This window comes from Chionomys nivalis, chromosome X (assembly GCF_950005125.1).
Source record: "Chionomys nivalis chromosome X, mChiNiv1.1, whole genome shotgun sequence".
In the NCBI taxonomy this organism is placed as follows: Eukaryota; Metazoa; Chordata; class Mammalia; order Rodentia; family Cricetidae; genus Chionomys; species Chionomys nivalis.
Window position 1 is genome coordinate 133,776,953 of NC_080112.1, and position 26,729 is coordinate 133,803,681.

At 35.8% G+C, this 26,729-nt stretch overlaps 1 protein-coding gene across 1 annotated transcript in view; it reads right to left on the reverse strand.

Moving 5' to 3' along the window:
• The window catches only part of Scml2 (Scm polycomb group protein like 2), an 89,396-nt gene that overhangs the window by 39,931 nt on the left and 22,736 nt on the right, over positions 1 to 26,729 (reverse strand). The window contains exons 7-8 of the mRNA XM_057760792.1: positions 10,776 to 10,862; positions 8,208 to 8,291 (exon numbers count right to left, since the gene is read on the reverse strand). Of these exons, the coding sequence (XP_057616775.1) occupies positions 8,208 to 8,291; positions 10,776 to 10,862 (171 nt within the window). The remainder of the gene's footprint in view (positions 1 to 8,207; positions 8,292 to 10,775; positions 10,863 to 26,729) is intronic.

The window sequence follows — 26,729 nt, forward strand, 5'->3', positions numbered from 1 at the left end:
TTGCAAAGTTTATCCATAGTTCTCTTAGATTTCTTCTGGTTTTCTCTAATCCTGATACAACTTGTCCTCAACTGTCCACCTCCATCAATACTTCTAAATGAAGTGCCCTTTTGTCACCCCTAAACAGTAAGTCAGCTCCTGACTAAGTCACACACTCATTTACTTCCTTCAATAAGAAGCAACAGTATACAGATTAGCAGCCTAGTTCTGTAAAGGGCTAAACAGTACACATTCTGATGATGACATATGGTATCTTTCACATATTCTTTGTCTGATTGCTAAAAACTATTCAAAGAACACAAAAATCAATTTCATCACATATAATACATAGGCTGTATATGATTCTATGTAAAGTCCAAATTAATTTCTATGGAGAAGTCACTGTTTTACTTGACTTTTAAGTATATATTGAGGCTACAATGTTTCCTTTTGCTTAAGTTCCTACTTCTAGCTCTCTCTGCTCCATTCAGCAAAGCATTCAACCTTCTACTTTATATGAAGACTAAAATTTGTCTTTGTGAATGACCTTAACTATACCGTTACACCATCTTAAAACATTCCTTAGGGCTGAAGAGGTGGACAGTTATTAAGAGTGCTTGTGGTTACCCTTCCAGAGGACCACAGTTCATTTCCAATATCTACATCAAGTGGCTCAAAACTGCCTGTAGTGTTACTTCCAGAGAAACAATACTCACCTATCCTCTTATGACAATGAAATGCATATATAAAAATAAATACAACTCAATTAAAAATAAATCTTCCATGTCTAAATATGATGCTAAAATAGTAAAAATTGTGGACAATGAATTCAAAAGTCTAGCTTTAAAAATGATTAATTGTTGGGAGCAGTGAGACCCCAGATCCTGAATTTCTTGTACACAACTTGTTTTCCCCTGAGCTAAGTGCCTACAGCTGCTCTGAGCACGAGACCTTCAGGAGTTCCTGATGGCAGGAGAGTGGTTTCTGGTGGGTTTGGCTGTGGCGTGGCTATCTCTATAGACTCTGCCCCTGAACACAATAAAAGGGGGCATTCTTGGGGAATTCAAGGATGACCCGTGTCGCTGTCTCTCTGTCTGTGTCTGTGTATTTTAACCTCCAGTCCTCTTGCCCAAAGCTCGCGAACTGGGTTCCAGCACACAGAGCGCAGACACGGGAGCGCGGTGCGTAGCAATTAATGACTTCAAATTGTTCTCAATTGAACAAACAAATACAGGGAGTTCAGGGCTAAGATGAGAAATTCAGCAACTTGCATACAAAAGTCAGTAGGCAGAGATCATGAAAAAAGATCTAAGCAAGGAAAATTTTAATAAATCAAAATTTAAAATTCTGTGAAGCACAGACCCTAGGAAAGGAGATATAGGTTTGAAGGTCCTGAGTATGGAAGGCCTGGCAGGGATTTGAGTATCACACCTCATCTCCTTCAATAGGAATCCCCAGTTGTACATCACATGAATAATGAAGAAAACCAACTACAAATCAAACGGTCATAAGCAGACCCTTAATGATTTATTCTATAGACCAAACAAACAAACAAACAAACAAACAAAATATATGGATTCAAGGGAACTGGGGATAGGAGCAAAGAGTAGAGGAAGGAATTTGGGGAGGGACATATAAAGTGAAAAGCATTTCAAAAAAGCCTTACGGAACCCTTCTAGGTCCTGAATATTAAACATATACACAACTGGAAGGAAGCCATCACAAACAGACAAGACATGTTATAAAATTCAAAACAAAACAAAACAAAACCCTGTGCCATCAATGAGTTGTAAATGTTGGCCAAATTGCTTTACCCCTAACACTATAGGTCAGTGGTTCTCAATCTATGTCATGACCCACAAAGGAGTTGCATATCAGATATCTTGCATATGCGATACTTACATTACAATTCATAACAGTAGCAAAATAACAATTATGAAGTAGCAATGAGATAATTTTATGGTTGGGGTCACTACAACATGAGAACTGTATTAAAGAATCACAGCAGTAGGAAGGTTGAGAACCACTGCTACAGGACATTGCCAATGTTACTGATTAGATTCTAAAACTTGATGGCAAGAATCTCAAAGTATTTTTGGTTTCTGAGCATACCACAAATTTTTGTCAAGTTTGTGAGCTATAATAACCACATGACCAGAAGACATGCTGAATAGCATAACGCTAACGCAATGTTATGAGAGTTTCCAACCATGTTTTAAATGGATTTAAGGACTACTCCATAAGATAGAGCCAATATCTGACACTGTTAATGATATCAAGAACCTGAGACTAGACAGGTTCTGTGATAAAGGGATAATGTAATAAGATAACTCCTAATGACTTACTGTTATACTCACTGATTACTACAACACCCAATTCTTTTCAGAAAAGCTTCTTGTAGTGGATGTTAATTAAGAAATAGACCTACAACCCAACAATCCACAGAGAATGAGATACTTTGGAGCGCTCAAGTCTAAATGGGATTTCTATAGCACAGCCCTCTCCACTCAAGGCTCAGCTACTGATGTGGAAGAGTAGGCAGATATATTTTAGACAGAGGTGGAAAAGAACTTAGATGATACAGTGCTTTCCAAACACAAAATAGCAGATGCATAAAGGAACTCAAAAAGAAAAACAAACAGAATGTCCATGTCTTTACAAGTTCAAGCCAAACAAAATTCCAGCATGGAGGAGGGGAGTGGATATAAAATGCAGAACTATTCAATAATTGATAGTTCTGAGAAAGGGAAAATCATTTCTCTTCAATGGAGTAACATTGGTTATGTCAACCACATTCCACAGCAGGCCACATATTCAGAAGTAGCTAGGTAACACAAATCACTCTACATTTGTATGTGTCTTTCATTTTTTTAAGAAATAGAAAGACCATGAAATTGGAGAAAGACCATGAAGAACAATTTTGGAGGAGGTGGGACAGGGAAAAGAATATGATCAAAATAAACAGCATGAAAATCTTCAACAATTAATAAAAGAATTAAATGAAGAAAAATAAAATATTTTCAAACAAAAGTACAAAATTGAAGTTTCTCATACAGTAGATTTTCATATAATCAAGAAACTGTCTAATTCTCCAAAAGGAAGCTTCTCTTAGAACAACCATATACATTAAACTAGCATGATGAAAATTACTAGCAGTTAATTATTGAGATACTTTCTGCATTTGTTTTCTTAAAACAGAATATTAAATATAGAGGCATTATTTTGCAAATGTATATAAAAAACTAAAGCAATCACCTGGGGCTGCTTGGACATCTTTCCCTGGTCTGGCTTCTTCCCAAGTTTTGGTGAATCCTCGGCCCTTGGGTTTTTTCCCAGCTTTGTTGAGGTATGAAATGAAAAGTAAAATGATGTATATTTACAAATAGAACTCATTATGTTCCTGTAGGAATGCCAAATATTATTATTTCATATAACATGAAAAGGCTACAACCATGCTCTTCTGACATGCAGCCTGGCAGCCTGGTAATCAAATTCAAAAAACTTTAGTATTTTATGTAAAGATTACTTGCCAGGTTATATGTGTCTATGTTCACAGGACACACACACACACACAGAGAGAGAGAAAGACAGAGAGAGAGACAGAGAATATCAATGACTTTGAAATTTAGTTATAAGATAAATGAATTTTACATAGCAAAAAATACTGAATTCAACTAACAATTATTTACAAGTAGAGATATGAAAGACACATACATATCTGTCTTCAGCTACCAGGAAAAATATGACCATTTAACTGTGGTCATAACTTAACCTCCCCATTTACAACTAATTCACTTAAATAAACTTGACTATACTCATTTATTTTTACAAACTACCTTATATTTCATGTTGAAAACTCCTATTTTAAAAGAATTCTAGTAATATTACTCACACTCCCTGTCATCAATATCAGGATTTTACCAGGATCAGACCACTGATACTCCATCACACTGACATTATCACTAAATATTCCAGTGGCCCTTTTGTTATTCTTGGCAATTTCTGAATCTTCTATTCCCAAGACAACCATGTCCCTTTGTCCACCTTCAACTCCTTTACTTGCTGTCTTTAGTTTCAGACTAATGAGAGTGTTTTACTTGCACTGCCAAGTTTAGCCACAGCTCCCTCTATTTTTATTCAAGTCATTAGGGACAGGAAGAAAAGGCCTACAAGGCTGAGAGTTGAGTCTACCTGGAGTCTGCCTGAAGGGCTAGCAACAGTCCCTGTCAGAGGTCCTGATGGTGCTTAGCCAAGGAGGGGTGACCAAACAATGCTTCCTGAGGGCATAGCAACAGGTGCTTCCAGAGGTCCTGTTCATGCCTAGCCAATAAGGGGCAACCACACAATGATAACAGATCAGAATGCCTGGGTGCTGGGAGCGTATATAAAGTTTTCCACATAGCTAAATAAATGAGTCTGCTATATGCCTTCTACCTGATTCCCAGTGTCTGAGTCATTGATACAGTGCCTTCTCACTCCCTCCCCAAGGAAGATGTTAGGGTCCAGCTATATTTAGGCTCCTTCAGGATTTGCTCTACTTCTGACACAACTTGCACTCAGCTGTCTACCTCCAGCAATGCTTTTAAAATGAAGTATCCCTTCCTTCAATGCTCCTGAGCTATCAGTTCTCACCTCCATGTCATTTGTCATCACTTCCTCTAGCAGAATCAACAGAAAAGTGGTCAGCAATCTTTTTTTGTAAAGAGCTAGACATTTGTAAATAGTAAACATTCTAAAGGCCATATACAGTCTGTCACATAAACATATTTGTGTGCTTGCTGTTAAAAATAAAACCAATGATGAGGGGAATGGGAACATGAGGTATCAGGACGGTCAAGTTGAGGACAGGACGAAGAGGTAAGAGTAATGAGAGAAATTTCTTGATAGAGTGGGCCATTATGGGGTTAAGGGAAAAACCTGGTGCCAGGGAAATTCCTAAGAACTCACAGGATGAGCAGAGATAAGACTCCTAGCAATAGTGAAGAGGGTGCCTGAACTGGCCTTCCCCTATAATTAGGTTGGTGACTACCCTAATTGGCATCATAGAGACTTCATTGAGTACCTGATGGAAGTAGATGCAAAGATCTACAGCACTGGGCCGAGCTCCAGGAGTCCAGTTGAAGAAAGGGTAGAGGGATTATACAAACAAGGAGGAAGGTCAAGATCATGATAGGGAAACCCACAGAGACAGCGAACCTGAGCATGTGGGAGCTCACAGACTGGATGGACAGCTTGGGAGCTGGCATGGGACCAACTTAAGACCCTCTGCATCTGGGTGACAGTTGTGTAGCTTGGTCTTTTGTGGGGCCCCTAGCTGGGGGACCAGGACCTGTTCCTGATGCATGAACTGGCTCTTTGGAACCTATTCCCTATGGTGGGATGCCTTGATGAAGGGGGGAGGAGCTTGGTCCTGCCTCAACTTGATATACCATGTTTTATTGATTCCAACTAGAGGCCTTACCCCATCTGAATGGAGGCAGAGAAGGAGTGGATGGGAGAGGTAAAAGGGAGGTGGGGGGAAAGGAATGGAAGAAGAGAGAGGGAAACTGTGGTTGGTATGCAAAATATAAATAAATAAATAAATAAATAAAGCCAATTAATATAAAAAACAATCTTGTGTCCAATTTCATGGGCTTTATGAAAATTCCACACTCATCTACAAGGAGGAGTCACTCTTGTAATTGATTTTTAAGTATATTCTCACGATCTAGTGTTTTCTTCTGCTTAAGTTACTACCTCTATCTTTCTCTGGTCCATTCAGCAAATGACTCAACCTTCCACTTTATATAAAGATTAACATCTCTTTCTGTGATTGACCTTAACTATTCCATCACACTATCTTAAAACATTCCTGGGGACTAAAGAGATGGTTTAGCAGTTAAGAGCACAAGATGCTGCCTTTATAAGGACCAGAGTTTATTTCCAACACTTGTAGCAAATGGTTCACAACTGCCTGTAACTACAGCTCAAAGGTTCCAATATCCTGTTTTGTCCTTTGAAGATACCTGCATGTAAGTGTAAAAACAAACATGCAGACAGATGATTAAAAGAAATATGTCATTTTATTAAGTTCTTAACTCCTCCACAATGAAATTCAAAGATACGGAAATGGTAAAAATTTGGGATAAAGAATTCAAAAGTTCAGTTTTAAGGATGACTAATGACCCCAAATTCAAGCAGTCAGTTCAGTAATCAGATAAGAAACTTAGCACCTTGCATAGAAAAGTGAAAATAGTGATTCCAAATAAATTATTTAGGCAAAGAAAACATATTAAATCAAAATTTAAAACTCAATAGACCACTGGTCCCAGGCAGGGAAAAGAAGATATGGGCCTGAAGATGTTGAGTGTAGGCTAGACATGGACTGTGAGTGCCACATCTTATCTCCTTCAGGAGGAATCACCAGTTGCATAGCACATCTATAAATAATGAAGATAATCTGCAACAAACTGTATGGACATAGGCACATTTGTAAGATTAATCAAGTAGGCTAAATTTCAAAACTATATAGATTAAAGGTTGTAGGAGAAAGGAATAAAGATCAGAGTTAGGAAGGTGGAGAAGAATATCTAACAGTAAAGCCTCTCAAAAAATCCATAAGGAAACTACTATATTAGAAGCTTCCTGAAACATATACACATTCATATATGCATATAAAAAAGTTGAAGTGAAATCTGCATGTAATAGAGGAAAACAACCCTAACTAGAAAACACATATTACCAAAAATCCCCGCTAAAGCAAGAAATGGGTTACCACTTTTTGAGGTGTTAGACAAAGATGTTCCAGAGAACCCATTCCTAATATTATAGGCCACGGACAAAGCTATTAATTACCCTCATCAACATGATGGCAAGAATCTCAAGATAGTTTTAATTTACTGAACAAACCAAATACTTCTGTTATAGAGCATGGAAAAACCTAGCTGCTATTCAAATGGAAGCTTCAGCACTAATGGCTATGACTTATAGTGGTAAACATTGCAATACACACTCTCAGAGAAGAAAAGTAATCATCAGCCTGATTCATCTACTAATCCTGTGACCTATTATAACAACCTCCTGGCACCATACACTGGTGCAATACTGATGCGACTTTTATAGAGAAAACCAACCCTTTTTTATAGAAATTAGGGCCCATTTCATGAGATGGAATCTATAGTTGACACTGTTAATGTAGATAAGATCATAAGACTTAGTGAAAATTCCACTCCTATGACTCTGCTAAATGGACACAGTAATAAAACGACCACTAAAACATATTATGAACATTGATCACGGTAATTCTTAATCCTCTTCAGAGAAGTTTCTTGCAGTGTATGGTAATCAATACAGGGACTAACAGCTGAACAACCTGCAGAGAGTGAGAGACTTTGAAGTGCTGTACCTCAAATGGGATATTTGTATCACACTGTTCCCCTCAAGGCTCAGGGTTCTATGTGGAATGGGAGGCAAAAAGATTCCAGCCAGAAGTGGAAAAGGACTTCCACCAGGTAATATTTTTTTTTTTCAGAAACAACTGAGTAGACAACCACATGAAACCAGAAAGACTGTAACAGAATGTACAAGATGAGTATAAGCTCAAACCTGACAAATTCTTAGCATGGATGAGGGGAAGTGGGCACAAAGTCCCAGTCCTAGCAAACTGATTCACAGTTTATAGCGGTTGGGAAAGAGAAAATCAGTTTTCTCCAATGGAGTAACACTAGGTAGGTATATCAACCATAGTCTAAGGCAGGCCACATGTTCAAGAATAGTTGGCTAACACAAGTCAGACGCCCATTTTTTTATGTGATTTTCATTATTTTTAAGAGAGAGAGAAAGAACATGAAGTTTAAAGGACAGGGTGGTGGAAGACAGTTTGAAATGAGTTAAGGGAGGGGAAAGAATAGGATCAAATTGAATTGTATAAGATTTTCAAAGAATAAATAAAAGCATTAAATACAGAAAAACAATTTTAACCCAAAATGCCACAAAAATGAAAGTTTTATATACAATACAATTTGATATCATCAAGAACTAGTTTCATTATATAAAATGAAGGCCCTTCATTTTAGTCTAATTCTTCAAAGAGAAGGCGTTTATTAGAACGAACAGTGAAAATTTCTAATCATTGAATTATTTTCTGTATTTTTTTCTTTAAGACAGAAAAGTCTTTCCTTCTGAAATACTGCATCACTATATTCAACATAGAGGAATTAACTTTCAAATCAAAATAGAAAAACAATCACCTGGAGTTGCTTGGTTATCTTTTCCAGGTCTGGCTTCGTCTTTCCCAGGTTTGGTGAATCCTCTGCCCTTGGGTTTTTTCCCAGCTTTGGTGAGATATAAAATGAAAAAAAAGGGTGTAAATTTAAAGTTAAAACATATTATTCTCAGATATGGATGTCAAATAAAACTTTCTATAATAAAATACAGACTCTCTTATAATGTTGTCGTGGAAAGGCTACTATCATGCTCACATGATACACAGCTTTTAGTTATCTGGTAAACTACTTTAGACAATTTCAATGCTTTGTGTTAAGAGCATCTGTCATGTTCTTTGTGTCAATGTTCACACTTATAACAGAAGAGATATTTCAGCATCAACACTTTTACAATTTGGTTATCAGATAAAAATAATTTTATATAGCAAAATGTACCAATTATAAATAAGGAGAGCTATGAAACACACACACACACACAAATACATACACACACCCTAATACAACTGTGTTCAAAGATTAACTATTCTCATTTTACGGGATTTACAACTTAAAACAATCTACAGTTTTATTACTTCCGTGTTCAAAAGTATTCATAAATTCATAAAAGCTCTCCCATCTTTTGTAGCATTTTTATTCTACTTCTACTCATCAAAAGGGATATAATCTATCCTCAGTTACTAGGGCAATTATAAGATCAGATAACTGCCACCAAAACTCTAGACTTCATCTACAACTAATTTCAACTATATACACTAGACTCTTCTTATTTCATTCTTAACAACTACCTTACTTACACCCCAGGTTCAAATTTAAGTAATTCTAGTAATGTTACATTACTTTTTCTTGTTAACCAGGACCATACCAGTGATGCCTCAACCCATTGACATCATCAAAAAAGATTCCAGCTTATACCCTGAAATGATTATTCTTGGCAATTTCTTGATCTCTTATATCTTCAAGACAACAGTGTCTCTGTGTCCACCCTAATATTCTACAAGCCACTGGTAATGCTATTGGTTATTCTCTAAAATTTGACAGTAAGATTTCAAGGTAGTTTTAATTTGCAGAATGCATCATAAATTTAAGTCTTGGAACATGGAAACAACTAGCTGGTATTGAAATGGAAGCTTTGCTCTAACTGGCTATGTTTCATAGTGCCAAAAGGGGCTAAACACACTACCCAAAGGGGCAAAGAAATCATCAATCTGACCCATATACTAACCCAGTGATATACGAAATCAACCTTCCTATAAAATATACTGGTGCAAAGATAGACCAAATATTATGGAAGTAACAAAGCACTTTTTTTTTCTCGTTGTACAACTTTTTTTTTTATTTTTTTATTGAAAAAAAAAATTCTGCCTCCTCCAAGCCTCCATTTCCCTCCCCTTCCTCCCACTCTTCTCCCCCTTCCCCCATACTTGACACTATTAATTAGCCCAAGAACCCGAGATTAGGTAAATAAAAAGCCTTAGGGAAAATCCTACTAGTATGATTTTGCTGACTGGATATAGAAATAAAATGACTCCTATGACAGATTGCTATACTAATTGATCAGTGCATCCCTCCAGCATCGCCAGAGAAGCTCCTTAAAGTTGTGGTAAGACAGTGACTTATAAGTGGACCACATGCACAGAGCAAGAGACTGCAGTGCTCAATCATGAATTGAATGTCTGTATCACATCCCTCCCCTCAAGGCTCAGAGATCTATATAGAGGAATGGGCAGAAAGAGTTGACCTAGAGCTGGGAAATGATGTCCCCCAGACAGCATTTAAAAACACAACAGAGAAGAATCAAATCAAGGAGGAGTTGAGGTAGGGGAAAGAATATGATCAAAATATACTCTGTGAATTTTTTAAAAAATAAAAAAGATTTTTAAATAAAAAAATAATAAAAAATAAAAACACAACAGAATAGGTATACAAAGGAATTCACAAAGACCACAACTGAATGCACGTCTTATACTTTCTCAAGCCTACCAAAATCTCAGCATGGAGAAGGGGAAGTGGGCATACAAATTCAAGCCCTATCCAAGAATTGATAGCTGTGAGAAAGGGAAAACCCATTTTCTTTAATGGAATAATGCTAATTATATCAACCACACACAAAGGCAGGCTACATGTTTTTACACAAATCAGATTCCCATTTCTGTATGTTTTTCATGTTTGTTTAAGAGAAAGTAAGAACATGAAGTCCAGAGGTTGCAGGCATAGAGAACAATTTGGGAAGCTTTGGGGGAGAGCAAAGAATAGGAGCAAAATAAAAATGTATAAAAATTATTATATAATAAATAAAAACACTAAACAAAAATAATTTAAATCAAAGTTGCTGTATATAAATGAATATTTACATCGAATTAGATATAATATGAAGAATTTCATATAATTAGGAAGTAGTATAAAAGGAAGCATTGATTTAAAACAACAAAAACTTTGAACTAGAACACTAAAAATTCTAACAATTTTACCTTTAGGCTACTTTCTAAAAGTTTTCTTAAAAGAGAAAACGAGTCTTTCCTTCTGAAACATTACACCATTACTCACTGTGCAAGAATTACCTTGCAAATCAATATGGAAAATTAAAGCAATCACCTGTGGCTGCTTGATCATCTTTTACAGGTCTGTCTTCATCCTCAAAAGGGTTGGTGAATACACTGCCCTTAGGGTTTTCTTCAGCTTCTTGGAGATATGAAATAAAAATAGAAATAATTTACATTAAAAGCAAGAACACATTATGGTGCTTTATGTATCCCAAATAATAAACTCTCCTATAATAAAGCATAGAATCTCCTATAGCGTTGTCAATAAAAGGCTACAATCTTGCTCATGTGATACGTGGCTTCCAGTTTTCTGATAGACCAATTCAGATAAAACTTTAATAGTATCTGTGAGGAATACCTGCCAGGACATTTGTGTCTCTGTTACTAGTTTAGCAAGAGAAAAAAATTCATAACTAATTCCTTCACCATGTGGTTATTAGAAAAATGAATTTTACTTAGTTAAAAAGTAGTATTTCTAAATAAAACTCTTTGTAGGAAGAGAGTTAAAACATATGCACACATTGTGGGGGGTTATTTGATAATGTGAAACAGTTTACAGAATTGCTTCTTCTGGGTCAAAGACCATACATAAAATATGAATAAACCTGACATATGAAAACAAATATCCCATCTTTCTAGAACCTTTTTATGCCACTTCTTCTGTTCACAGTAAAGGATGAAGTCGATTTTAAAGTACAGGGCAAATATCAGACTTATAAAGATTATTTAATTAAATTTAATTGCTGCGATAACTTCACTCTTTATTCACATCTCAACTTTATTCACTAAACTCTTATTCACTTTTAACAACTGCCTTACACTCCAAGTTTAAAAAGAAAATTCTTTCAAAAAAGTCAGATGAAAACCCATGGTAGTCAATTTGGGAGGAGTTATGGGAAGGCAAGAAATGTGATAAAAATAAATTATATGAAATTCTCAAAGGAAAAATAAAAGCATTGACATAAAGAGAAAATAATTTTAAACAAATATGCCACATAAATGAAGATTTATATACCCTAAATTTTCATATAATCAGGAAATAGTCTAATTCTCCAAAAAGGAGGCAATAGTCTATTTCTATAAAAAGGAATCTTTCACTAAAAGAAAAATGTTGGACTAGCAAATACTTTCTGTATTTGTTTTCCTAAAACAGAAAAGATTCTTTCCTTCCGAAAGCACTATTCAGTGTACAGGAATTATCTTGCAAATCAATATAAAAACCGAAGCAATGGTCTGGGGCTGCTTGATCATCTTTCACAGGTCTGTCTTCAATCTCCAAAGGGTTGGTTGTCCTTGGGAGTTTTTGTTTGTAGTTTTGGGGGGTTATTTAATGAAAAATAAAAAATAATATATGACTACAGTTGCTATAATCAGTGTACTTCATTGTGTTCTGTATGCCAAATAATAAAGTTTCCTATTATAAAATATAGATGGTTCTGTAGTGTTGTTTTGAAAAAGCTACCATCATGCTCATGTGATAGGTAGCTTCCAGTTGCCTGGTAGCCAAATTCAGGTAATTTTTATTATTTTGTGAACATTATTTCCCAGGTTACTTGTGTCTATGTTTACAATTTAAAAACGAGAGCTATTTCAGTATTAATACCTTCACAATTTGGTTATTTTGGAGAGATTATTTTACATAGGTAAAAACTAGTAATTCTAAATAAAAATTCTTTCCTAAGGAGATATATGAAACACATACAATCACACATAAATGCCCTTGTGTTTAAAGCTCAACTGCTCTCATTCTCAGAACTTTGTAAGTTAAAACAGTCTACTACTTGTTTCTTCCTTACCCAAAGACCGCACGGTTTGCATAACAAGAGCTGTGATAGCAAACATCCCCTCTCTCTGTAGCCCTTCTTATTTTAGTTCTATGAAACACTGAATAGAAGTAGTCTATCCTCAGTTACCAAGGCAAATACAAGATCATTTAACTATCGGCATAACTTCACCCTCTATTTACAACTAATTCACTCATATAACCCAGTCTTCTTATTTTAACAGCTACTTTAAACTCTTGGTTCAATGTGTCCACTATTTTTTACATAATTCTAGTGATGTTACTCACATTACATTTTTTTTTACACTGTCTCCCTGTCATGATTTTCAGGATTAGACCAGCATAGAGCTTCACATTGACATTTTCAATAAAGAGTCCAGCTAAGGTCCTGGGAATGGTTATTCCTGTCAATTTCTGGAACTATTTTATCTCCAAGACAACAGTGTCCCCTTGCCCACCCTTCAACTCCCTTATTTGCTATCTGTTGTTTCACATGAACTGAACAAGTTTTACACTCTTGTTGCAAAGTTTACCCATAGTTCCTTGTATTGTCATTCAATCCATTATGTTTCTTCTGGCTCTACACCTTACACAACTGTCCATCTCCACCAGTACTTCTAAATTAAGTGTTCCTTCCTATAGCTCCTGAGCAATGAGTCAGCTCCTGCCTCTGAGTCACAAGAGGTTGGCAATTTTGTTTTGTAAGGAGCTACACAGTAAACATTCCAAAAGATACATATGGTCTCTGTGTCTGTCACATTATTTGTATACTTTAAAGAAAAAAATAACAAACCAAAGAACATTAAAAAGCAATCTCATCACACAGCTACATGAGCTGGATATGGTATGAAGGAATAGCTGTTGCAGACGGTTTCTAAGTATAGTCACCTGTTACATCACTATGTAAAATGTTTTCTTTTATTTAAGTTTCCACCTCCATCTCTTTGTTCCATTCAACAAATGTTCCAACCCTCCCTCCACTTTATATGAAGCTTAAAGGCCATCTCTGTATTAGCTTACATATTCTATTATACCATCTTAAAACTATAAAGACATCTTGAATTTTGCAGGAAAATGGATGGAGCTAGAAAACATTATTTTGAGTCAGGTAACCCAGACACAGAAAGACAATTATCATATGTACTCACTCATAGGTGGTTTTTAAACATAAAGCAAAGAAAACCAGCCCACAAACATCAATTCCAGAGAACTTAGATAACAATGAGGACCCTAAGAGAGACTTACATAGATCTAATCTACATGGGAAGTAGAAAAAGACAAGATCTCCTGAGTAAATTGGGAGCATGGGGACCTTGGGGTAGGGTTGAAGTGGGGAGGGGAGCAGAGAAAAATGTAGAGCCCAATAAAAATCAGTAAAAAAGAATAAATAAATAAATAAAAAACAAACTCTCATTGGGCCTAAAAAAATTGGGTCAGCAATTCAAAGTATTTTCTGCTTCCCTTCCATAGAACCTGAGTTAAGTTTCCAACAGTCACATCAAGAGGCTCACAATTATCTGTAACTGTAGCTGCTGAGTATCCAATGCCTTTTTCTGTCTCTGTACCTATATGCTTTTGAGAAACACATTCATACACACACACACAGAAATATGAATGTGTGTGTGTGTGTGTAAAATTTCCAACTACCATATAACCTAATCCAAGATGTTGAAATGGTAAAACTATGAGACAAAGGATTCAAAACTCTACTTTTACAGATGATTAATGACCTCAAAATGGATTTAAATGAATATGTAAGTAAATTCAGCCAGGCAGTTCAGGGATAGGATAAGATATTCAACAACTATAATACAAAATCTAGCAAACAGATAAAAGTTCTGCAAAAAAAAAAAAGAGATACAGGCAAAGAAAAACTGAATAAATAAAAATTTGAAATCAATGGAGTTTAAGTGAAATGATAATATTTAATGGAGGGACAAGAAGCCAACTTGATAGCATATACTACCAATAAAAACCCTAGTACATCGAACTTCTTTTTGAGGTAGTGGCCAAGGGTTTCTCATAGACCAAATCCCTAACATGAGAGGCCATTGCCTATGCTATTAGTAACCTTCTACAACTTGACAAGAATTTCAAGGTAGTTTTAAATTGCTGAACACACTACATATTGATGTCAAGGTACATAGAGAAACCAGCCGGTACTCAACTGAAAGCGTCACCCTTACTATCTAGGGTTCATATCTATAGACACTGCCAGCAGAAAAAAGAAACCATCAATCTCAGAGAGCTATGAACCCTCTGAGCTCTAATAACCATCTGCCCTCAAGGTATGCTCACTGGTACAATAGTAGCAAGAATGTTATGGAATGGACCAGTTTTTCATTGGACTGAAGGATCATCTCATGTCAATGAGACCAATAACCTGTGACTAGATATGTCTTGGGTCCTAAGGGGAAAATCTACCATTATTATTCTGCTAAATACAATAAAATGATTTCTAATGAGATATTCATTGATCTGTGTATCCCTCAAACGTTGTCAGAAAAGCTTTATGCAATGTATGGTAATTAACATAGAAACCTGAAGAAAGTGAGAGTTTGAAATACTCAACCTTACATGGGATGTCTATATCAAACCCCTACTGTCAAGGCTCAAGGATCTATGTAGAAGTGAGGACAAAAAAGATTGTAAGAACCAGAGACGGTAGATGGTATGGGAGAATTGTCTGTATTTTGTCAATTATGTTTTAAATAAATGCTGATTGGTCAGGGGAAAGTATAGGCAGGTCAACCAGACAGAAAGTAGAGGAGGGGCAATGAGAACAGGAGAATTCTGGGAAGGAGGAAGCCCATTCCTCCCAGTCCTGCCCAGACCACGGAAAATGCATGATGTAATCTGCCTGGCTGAAAAAGGTACTGAGCCATGTGGCTAACGTAGATAAGAATAATGGGCTAATAAAAGCTACAAGAGTTAAAAAAAAACTGATCTAATAGGCCAATCAATTTTATAACTTATAGAGATCTCTGTATGATTTTTCTCTGGGACTAAATGGCTGGGAGACCAGGTGGGACAAAAACCCCAACAAACAGGCCCTCATGTTACAGGTAGAAGTCTTCAAGGAGACAGGGTTTTCAAGACCTAACAGGGCAGATGCAGAAAGGAACAGAGAAACACTGCAACAAAATGTATAATACTTACTTACACAAGCTCAAACCTGATCAAATCAGAGAGTGGCACAGGTGAAGTGGGGACAAAGTCCTGGCCCTAGCCAAGAAGCAATTTATAATTGAGAACTGCTAGATAAGAGATCAGATTTGTTCACTGGAATGGTACTAGGTATCATTCCAAGGCAGGCCCCATGTTCAAGAATAGTCTGAAAACACATATCAGATTCCCATTTTTATATGCTTCACTCTCTCTCTTAATTCTATATTTATTTTGATAAAAAATTATAACTTCTTTTTCCTCCTCCCAGCCTCCCATTTCCCTCCCCCTCCCCCCACTCCTCTCCCCCTCCTCTCCAGTCCAAAGAGCAGTCTCTCTTTTTTAATAGTGTAAAAAACAGGAATTTAGGTGGATAGGGAGGTAAGGGAAGCTCCTGGAGGAATAGGGGGCAGGGAAAGTATATGATTAAAATAAATTATATGAAATTTTCAAAGAAAAGCATTAAAAAAAACTAAAAATATTTTAACCTTAGATGGAATTTTAGGTACATTTGAATTTCAGATAGTCAGGAAATAGTCTAATTTTTTTCAAAAGTAGGCTTTCATTAAATACCAAGCACCACCGACTTATCACAGCGAAAATTCCTAGCAATTTTACATTGGTCTACTTTTCTTAAAACAGAAAAGAGACTTTCCTTCTGAAAACACTACACTATTATTCAATGTAGAGGAATCATTTTGCAGATTGGTGTAGAAAAAAGTCAATCACCTGGAGCTGCTTCTTCACTTTCCAAAGCTGTGGCTCCATCTTTCCAAGGTTTAGTCCCTGCTTTGCTCCTTGCTTTCTTTTCAGCTTTTTTGAGAAATAAAGTGAAGAAAATTATGTTCACTTAAAAGCTAGAACACATTAAGTTCCTGTATGCATACCAAATATTAAAGCTTCTAATACTAATTTATACATTCTAATACAATGTCATCATAAGAAGAAATTCATTCTCATATGATATACAGCTTCTAGTTACCTGGTGGCATAATTCATACAATTTTAATATTGTGTGTAAAGATAATCTGCCAGGTAAATTGTGTCTATGTCCAGTTTAAAAACTGATATTTCACTAATTATGCCATGACAATTTCCTTTGTAGAAAATCTATAATTTACATAGTAAACGTTATTAATTCTAAAATTGTTTGGCTAATAGAGATGACACACATACACTTACAAACACACACAGCTAAGAGTGCCTACAATAAAATCAGATATCAAATTAAATAACCTAATGATGTATCTAAAGGTCTTAGGAAAGTAAAAACAGTCAAACTAAAAATTCCTAGAAGGGAAAATGACTAGCCCTAAAGTTAATGAAATGGAAACCCCAAAACAATAAATATTTGCTTTTTTGAAAAACAAATAAAACTGATAAACCTTTAAGCTAACTAAAACAAAGAAGCCACAAATTAGTAAAATCTGAGATAAAAATGATAATATTATAATATAAAACACTAAAAATCCAAAGGATTTAAAAAGTATAGAATTAAGTAATGAGGGTAAAACCTTTTTATGTTCAAATTTGAGGAAGCTTACACGCAAACATCAAAGGAATACAATTTAAAGTAGTGTTGGAAATAAGCACCAATGTGCTCTCAGTAAGACAATGTTTAGGTTTTCTTCATATTGATATAAAGGTTTATTTTGTTTGACATCAAAGTAATTACTATGAGTAAAAACAAATGTGTTTTCAATTTTATATGTTGACTATACATTAAAGTTAAAAACCTGCACCAAATATTTGGATGGTACTTGGTGACAAATTTCTTGCTTCTTTAATATTTCTTAGAGAAAGTTTATCCACTAATGATAATAATAACAGAATATCTAAGCAAATAGAATCAAGTCACTATAACTCTATACACATGACAACAATACAATACATGCTCTGTAAGATGTCTCCAATTGGTCATGAGTACTGGCAATTAATATTTCAAGTTTTAATTAAAATATTCTAAAGCTTATATACTAAAATATTAGCAATCATTAATTTTTTTTTTTTTTTTGGTTTTTCGAGACAGGGTTTCTCTGTGGCTTTGGTTCCTGTCCTGAAACTAGCTCTTGTAGACCAGGCTGGTCTCGAACTCACAGAGATCCGCCTGCCTCTGCCTCCCGAGTGCTGGGATTAAAGGCGTGCGCCACCATCGCCCGGCTAGCAATCATTACTTCTAAAAGGAAGGAATATATACAATTTTAGATTATCCTCTGACCACTGTTATCTTATTTTTTGAATCTTCTGTGATAAATATCAATTTGTAATTTAGAGTGCAAAATGTATCAAAAAGATAAACAATCTAGCCACTTCTATAAATAACAGAATTAGCTATTCTAAAGAAAAATTATTTGATAAGGCATAACATTGCATTTAAGTGGTCATATAGCTGGCCCTATAGTAAATCTGTAGATCTGATCACCAATGGACAGATAACACTGAGAAAAAAAAAATTTGTACTACTACTTAATATTTACAAACTTTTGCCGGGTGATGTTGGCGCACGCCTTTAATCCCAGCACTCGGGAGGCAGAGGCAGGCGGATCTCTGTGAGTTCGAGACCAGCCTGGTCTACAGAGCTAGTTCCAGGACAGGCTCCAAAGCCACAGAGAAACCCTGTCTCGAAAAACCATATATATATATATATATATATATATATATATATATATATATATACACACACACACACACAAACTTTTGTCATTATTTCTTAAATGATAGCTATTTATGAAGCACTTATTTTGGACCAGGTTTGTATTCCAGTGATGATTTAAAATATAAAGGATGGTATAAATAGGTTATATAAAAAACATTCCACCATTTTATATAGGATTTGGGCATATTCGTATTTTGCTATGTCTAGAGGCCATGGAACCAATTCCCTCAGTATACTGAGGGATGACTGTCTATAGTTTCAGTGCATGTCAGCAGTGATCTTTAGAGTCTTCAAAACTGATACACAGTAATCTACTGCTCAGTCTTGAGCAATTTCAGAATTCAATTATAGACTGATTGTGTTAGATAGAAGTCATTCAAACAGTCTGACTTGGCATTCTATAAGGGACAAGATCTCTCTGTTGTCCAGGTAGTTGAATTCTACAAACACAATGTTATCTCTATTTACAAGAGTCGGTATTCTCTGTTATGTTTCAGCCATCTATCAAATATTTATTAACATTTACAAACTGCTACAAGAAAAAAAAGAAATAGCTACAAAGGAAAATAATGTTTTTAAAATTTAGTAGTAACTGTCCCAGGTTTTTATTTTAAAACTTGGTGGGTCTTGCATCAATTTCTCAATTCTGATCTGAAGATTTACACTAACTGCCCATTTATTTATCACCCACACTCTAAGACCCTAATAATATCAACAAGTCTAGACCTTACCTCCTCCATCATCCTTCCTGAGTCTCTTTGAGAACTCAAATAGATTTCTCTCTAGGAATCAACAATACATTTTCCAGTATCAAAACTACCTAAACACACAATAAAAAGTGATGCTTATATAAAAGGAAATGACACATTCAGAAAACTAAGGATTCATCTAAATGACTTTACTTTGGAAAGTGTCAAATATAGATAGCACTGTCATTTGAGAAGCAATAACATGCCATTTTTAAGAGCTTTAAAACATTATGCCTAGATAACTAAGCCAAAATTCAACTATATTTAAAGGCTCTATCTACAGCTTTGATTTAATCCTATTTCAAAACTGGGCTTATGGATTTAAGTTATTTTTAAAGGTTACAGAAGGGAAAAACTAGAATGGTTATTGAGGCCTATAATCCCAACACTTGGAAGAGGGAGGCAGAAAAGCTGCTGTAAGGTCAGGCCTAGCCTATATTACAGATCTTGTCTTTGAAAAACAAAAACAAGAGCTTCTTTTCCCCTTGGCATAATTCTATACTGAAATAAAACTAGATCTAACAACATTTACATGATTTTTCAGTCCTGTTATATAGTTGGTCTCATAAATATTCAGCCTAGAAAAGAAGCAAAAAAAAAATCAATAAGCAAGAAATCACAACCAGAATTTAGAAGGGCTTTAGAGACATATTTTAAAGGTGTATGTGCTTGTGGACCATAGAAACATTGTAACTTATTGTAACTTCAGTTCTCTGGGGGAATACTTTCCATGGTGACTATTTTATTTCACAACTGCTACTAATATATACCTGACAGTATTAAAAAAACACAATATCTATAATCTTTAATATTTTCAGAAGAAATTGCACATACACAAAAGAAACAGTTTTAGGTCAATTTGAAATTCACCTAGCAATATAACCTTTTAAAAATCACTTGAATTTTAAAACATAGTATCTTTTTTCCTCCCGAACAATTTCTAACATTGACTTCCGCTGTACTGTTCAAAATAATCACAGCAGGCATTGGAACAATTTTCATAAAAAATTAAATGTTTTAAAATAATCAGCAGAATGTTATTTATATTTCCATAGCATATTTTTTAGTATATCTCATTCAACATTAGTGGAAAATTATTTATGGTTATATTCCTAAAACTTAAGAGAAAAATTAGAATACTTTTATTATAAACTAGTATTCTAAATAACTAAATATTACTTATAATCAGATTGTTCCTTGCTTTTAAAAAATACAAGCATTTTTATGGTAGAAATAAGCAAAGACTGAATTTTTCCTAAAGCCTTTTAAAAACAACTTTTGTAAGTGACTATTCTAATAATAGTGTTCAAAGTTTCAATAAATAATATTTAAAACAGGACCGTCTAACTAAAGTCTTTAATATATGTAATGCACAAAAACTAACAAAGCAGACAATAGATTTCTTTACCCAGATTTTAGTTACAATATAAAGACAATTCCTACCTTTATAAAGACCCCAGAATGACAAGCTGCTGTTGGATTTACCATTAAAGTGACTTAGGTTCCACTTCATATTCTTACTCTTCCTAACCAGGATTAAAATTGAATTTCTAGAGAAAAGGACTCACAACAAAGCCCATGTTGCCTGAGCAAGCCTGAATTTCTAGCAAATGGGGATGGAGCTATTTGCATTGTTGATTTAAGGAGGGAGGAGTGAAGGGAGTAGATAAAGGGGCTGGTAATGTAATCTGTATATTGTCTGTGAGCTGTTGAGACAGGGACCATCAGTCACCTGCTCAAACTCCCTTCATTTTCGCCTTCCAAGAAGGACCAAAGGTTACCCTGGGTCAGAGAATTTGGAAAGAAATGAAAAGACACACAAAATCTATCAATCCATTGTGTCTGTCGAGAAAGTTATCCCTGCTGAACTGCATGTTCCTTTAACCAAGGCATTTTTAATAGCCTTAAGAGAACCCTCCTAAAATATATCATAGCACAGAACCAAGGAAGATTTAAAAATGTAAACATTGCTTGTAATTAGCATAATACTTAGCAAGAAATATTTACATCAGAAAAAAAGCCTCTTTATTCACTACAAGCTACTTCTTTGCACTCTAACAGCTTCCTCTTTCACACAAGTCAAACACTTGATCCAAGCTGTTCATATAAGACAGAAAATATCATGTTTTAGATTTCAAGCCTTTTTGGGTTGATAGCACCTCTAGCAATTTAATTCATACCTAACGAAAAGAATGTTCAATGTACTAATTATATTAGCTTATACTGTATTATAAAGCATATTAAGAGCAAAAATCTAAATGAGTATTTGAATGTCAGCCAATATGATCAAATCTATCTTGAACGCTTTATAGCCTTCATTATATGTACACTACCATTGTCTGATCTGACAGAAAGCTACTTTATGTAGCTTTGAACTAAACACACACAGTTCTACAATAATAAAGTTGATAAAGAAATGCTTTAAAATGTACAAAATCTTAAGTTTGAAATTTAGAGAGGTAAAGAGTAAGTTGTAGAACATATATAATCCTTTGAACAAAGAAACCGGCAGCCATGATTTATATGTTTTTGGTGTGTAGGGAGTAATAAAGAAGGAGAAAATAAAGCTTGTTTCTTATTTGCAAATTAAAGATATAAAATACTTCCCAAGACACAAACTTTGAAACAGTTAAGAAAATGCTAAATGCTACTGTTCCAAAATAAGAAAAGACTACGTAAAGAATCAGTTAGACATTTTTAGAGGATCAAATTTAGATACCAAAATCTACTACATTATATTTTTAGTTAAAAAACTAAGTTGTTTATGCAGTCCTGCATGAAAGCATAGAATAAACATTCAAAGAAATAGCAAATAATACAAAGATAATTATGGTTAATATCTACTTCATTTTTCTTTTACTTTAACCTTAGGGATGATACAAATGAAATAGAAGGCATAGCTACACCATGCTCAATTAGGTTTGCTCCTCCTCCACAATTCCTCTTGGACAGAAGGAATTCTTCCATACCTTAGAGATACTGTAACTTTGGACCCAAATGTTGTGAAAGTTTGCTTTTTGCTCTTCATGCTAGTCTCTAATGTTACAACTCATCACTCAGGCCAGAAGACCAGAGAGGAAACAGAAAGCAAGTGGGAAAAATATCCAAAAAGCACCCATTCAACAAAAGATAAACTCAAAAATCAGCACCCAAACCCAGTAGGGCCACTATAAGAACACAATCAACAACCCAGGGCAATATGGCATCACCAGAGCCCGGCTATCCTACTACAGCAAGTCCTGGATATTCCAAAACAGTGGACATACAAGAAGATGACCTTAAATTCACTCTTATGAAGATGATGGAAGCACTTAAATAGAAAATGAGCAAATCCCTTAAATAAATCAAGGAAAACACAAACAGGTGAAGGAAATGAATATATTATAATTGATTAAAGAGTCATTGGGAAAGAAAACTTCATACTACTGAAGATCATTATTACAATCAATAATATATAAATACATAGCTAAATTTTAAAAATTCAATGTCTTGGAAATTAGGTTCAAATTTAATTTACATAGCTTATGTTTAAAGTACTTAAGAATTGTTAAAGCAAAGTAAAACATATACAATAAAACTATTTCTTAAAGACTGAATAATTTCATAATCTTAGGAAAATTACTGTGGCAAAAATTTTTAATGTTTGTGTATATTGTGTCTACATGTATGTCTCTGCATGATGTGTATGCCATGCATAGTGTTCTCAGCAGACCTGAGGATGTCAGGTACACTGGGACTGGAGTTTCAGAAGGTGATAAGCTGATATAAGGGTGCTGGGAATAAAACCCAAGTCCTCTAGAAAAGCAGTCAGTGCTCTTAACCACTGAATCATTTTTCTAGCCCCTGGTGCACTTTTTAAAGTAGTATCTTATTCTTCTGAATGTCTCAAATGACAAATGTATATCCTCATCCAAAAACAGAAAGGAATACTAAAGTATCTTGTTTGTTCCTTCCTGTATTAATGGCTGGTGATAAACTCCTACAACATGCTGGAAACATGGAAAGGGCAATATGAGAAAAATAAATAGTTTATAAGGAATCATTAAATTTCTATCAGTATATAAATAATCTAAAGGAAACTGAGACTTACAAAGAAGATGAAGGAGAAAATGAAAAAAGAAAACAGCAAGATAAAATTGTTGAAAGAAAACCTGCAATAAGCCTTGTTTTTACTTATGTGATAGTCTCCTCCAAGTTGCTACAAACATAGCAATACATATGCAGCTCTGCTTTTTCTTTTTTTCACTAGATACCCTGTATTGACAGTCTTGGAAAGAAATTTAATCAGCTGTGACATTGCAAAGAACTTTAAAAGAGCAAGGGTCATAACAAGAGCCTGGAAAAGAAAATGGATAAATAAGAAAAAAATACAGACTTATCTACCCCTGCGAAGACCAATTAAAAACTCCACTATTTTCTGATCCTAGAAGTGTTTGGAGTTTAAAAAAATGGAATAAGCTGTGATCTATTGGGAGCTCTGCAAGGCCAGCTGGACTGGGACTGAATAAGCATGGGTTGAAACTGGACTCTCTGAACATGGCGGACAATGAAGGCTGATGAGAAGCCAAGGACAATGGCACTAGGTTTCGATCCTAATACATGAACTGGCTTTGTGGGAGCTTAGCCTGTTTGGATGCTCACCTTCCTGGGCCTGGATGGAAGTGGGAGGACCTTGGTCTTCCTGAAGGGCAGGAAATTTGGACTGCTCTTCAGTATCGAGAGGGAGGGGGAATGGACTGGGGGGAGGAGAAGAGGAGTGGGGATGGGGGAGGGGAGTGGGGGGAGGGGGCAATGTGTGGGAGGAGGGGAGGGAAATGGGGAGCAGTTGAAAATTTTAATTAAAAAAGAATAAAAAAAAATGGAAAAAAAAAACAATGGAAAAAAAAAAAGAAAATTAAACTTTATTACTATTCTCCAAATTAAATAGCATTCATGTTTCACTGTACTTTTCTAAAACACTGTAACTATATTGCGTTTAGTGATTATTTTTCAAAAGTTTTCAGTGCTATAAAAAAGAAATTGTTTATAAGTTGAAAGACACTTCTAGTATATTTAAATACTGAAAATATAAATTTTTAATTTATTAAATATGATTAACTTAATATCATTTATGCCTTTTGAAAATAGCAAGACCTTAAATTATTTAATATTTAAGACAGTAAATTTTTTTTATTTATTATGTATTCTGTCTGTGTGTATGCCTGAAGGCCAGAAGAGGGCGCCAGACCTCTTTACAGATGGTTATGAGCCACCATGTGGTTGCTGGGAATTGAACTCAGGACCTTTGGAAGAGCAGACAATGCTCTTAACCACTGAACCATCTCTCCAGCCCCAAAACAGTAAATTTTTTTAGTTGAAAAAAAAGACTATCATATTAAAAATCAAATGACTGAGGAAAATATTTTTAATTGGGGGACATGGATTTGAATGAAGAAATGAATGAATGAATGAATGAATGAATGAATGAATGAATGAAATTTATCCCCTGGCAATGCTGAAGCATGCATGATCTGCCTGTATATGGCCATTCTGTTGAACTTGTGCATATTAGGTTTCATGGTCTAAGTTGATGGGGATGACTGACCAGGTCTCTTCCTCAAGAGGGTGCCAGACCTCACTATAGATGGCTGTGAGCCATCATGTGGCTTCTGGGAATTGAACTCAGGACCTTTGGAAGAGCAGCAGTGCTCTTAACCACTGAGCCATCTCTCTAAGTTATGCAATAAACAAAACAAACAAACTAGTAAAAAAATAGTAGTATTCTAAGATGAAAAATGAGAAAAGGCAATTAGTAGACAAATTATAAAGGAGTATTAATAAACAAAACATATAGAAAGAAAGGGCTTTAAACTCCCTAGCAAATTATGGAATGAAAAATGCAAAAATACTGATGACAACTTATGCTGGAAAGGATATAAGGGGAACACTCCTCCACTGATGGTGGAACTGCAAACTTGTACAGCCACTTTGGAAATCAGTATGGGGGTTTCTTAGGAAACTGGGAATCAATACACCTCATGACCCAGTTATACCAATTTTGGCCACATACCCAAAGGATACATGCTCGACTATGTTCATAGCAGCATTATTCGCAATAGGCTGAACCTGGAAACAATCTAGATGCCCCTCAACCAAAGAATGGATAAGGAAAATGTTGTACATTTATACAATGGTAATATTACTCAGCTGTAAAAAAAATGACCTCATGAAATTTGCAGGCAGATGGATGTAACTAGAAAAAAATAATTCTGAGTGAGGGAGGTAACCCAGATCCAGAACGATAAACATGGTATGTACTCACTCACAGATGTTATTAGGAGTAAAGCATAGGATAACCAACCTATAATCCACATCCCCAGAGAGACTAGGTAACAAGGAGGGCCCAAAGAGGGGCACATGGATTTCCCTGGGAAGGGGAAGTAGAAAAGATCTCCTGGGTACTGGAGGTAGAGGTTAGGGGGAAGGAGGGAATGGGAAGGAGAGGAAGAGGCTTGGGTGGGCTGGATGCTGGAGTCAGGTTGGAAGCAGGATGGAGGGGGAGAATAACAAAAGAGAGGTCATAATGGGCGGGGCATATCGGGGTTAGGGAGAAACCTGGTGCCAGGAAAACCTCCAGAAACCCACAAGGATGACTCCAACTAAGACTCCTAGCAATGGTGGAGAGGGCACCTGAACTGGCCATCTAGTGTAAGCAGACTGGTGATTTCCTTTATTGCTATCAGAGACACTCTATCCAGTAACTTACAGAAGCAGAGGCAGAGATTAACAAACAAGCACTGTCCTGAGCTCCTATTCTTGTGGAAGAAAGGAAGGAGGGATTGTACCAGCCAGAGGGGTCATGATTGGGGATCATATAGAGACAGCTGACCTGAGATTGCAGGAGCACAGACAGGGAGCCTGAATGGGACTGACCTAGGCCCTCTGCATGTGTGTGACAATCCTGTATCTTGGTCTCTTTCTAACAGTGGAAGCAGAACCTTCTGGCATTTAGCTGCCTTTTGGTAACATGTTCCCCATGCCAAATTACCAGGCACTGCCTCGATGTAAGGTGAAAAGCTCAGTCCTGCCTCAATTTGATGTGCCATACTTTGTTGAAGCCCATGGGAGACCTGCCCCTTTCTGAATAGAAACTGAGGAGTGTATGGGGAGGGTGGTAAATGGGAGTGTGTGTCGGGGGGGACAGACAGAGAGGAGGAAGAGAAAATTGGTTGGTCTGTAAAATAAGTTAAAGAAGAAAAATGTGAAAATAATGAATTTAGAAACATCTTTTCCTCAAGGTTGGACAGGATGGAGAAAAATATTTGTTGGGAGCAGTGAGACCCCAGATCCTGAATTTCTTGTAATCCCCTGATCTGAGTGCCTACAGTTGCTCTGAGCACAAGACCTTCAGGAGTTCCTGATGGCAGGAGAGTGGATTCTGGTGGGTTTGGCTGGGACATGGCTATCTCTATAGACTCTGCCCCTGAACACAATAAAAGGGGGCATTCTTGGGGAATTCAAGGATGACCCATGTCGCTCTCTGTCTATGTGTGTTTGTGTATTCTCAACCTCCTGCCTCTTGCCCGAAGCTCGGTAACTGGGTGCCAGTGCACAGAGCACAGACATGGAGGTGCGGTGCGTGGCAATATTTTACCTAATTATTAGGGTAATAAG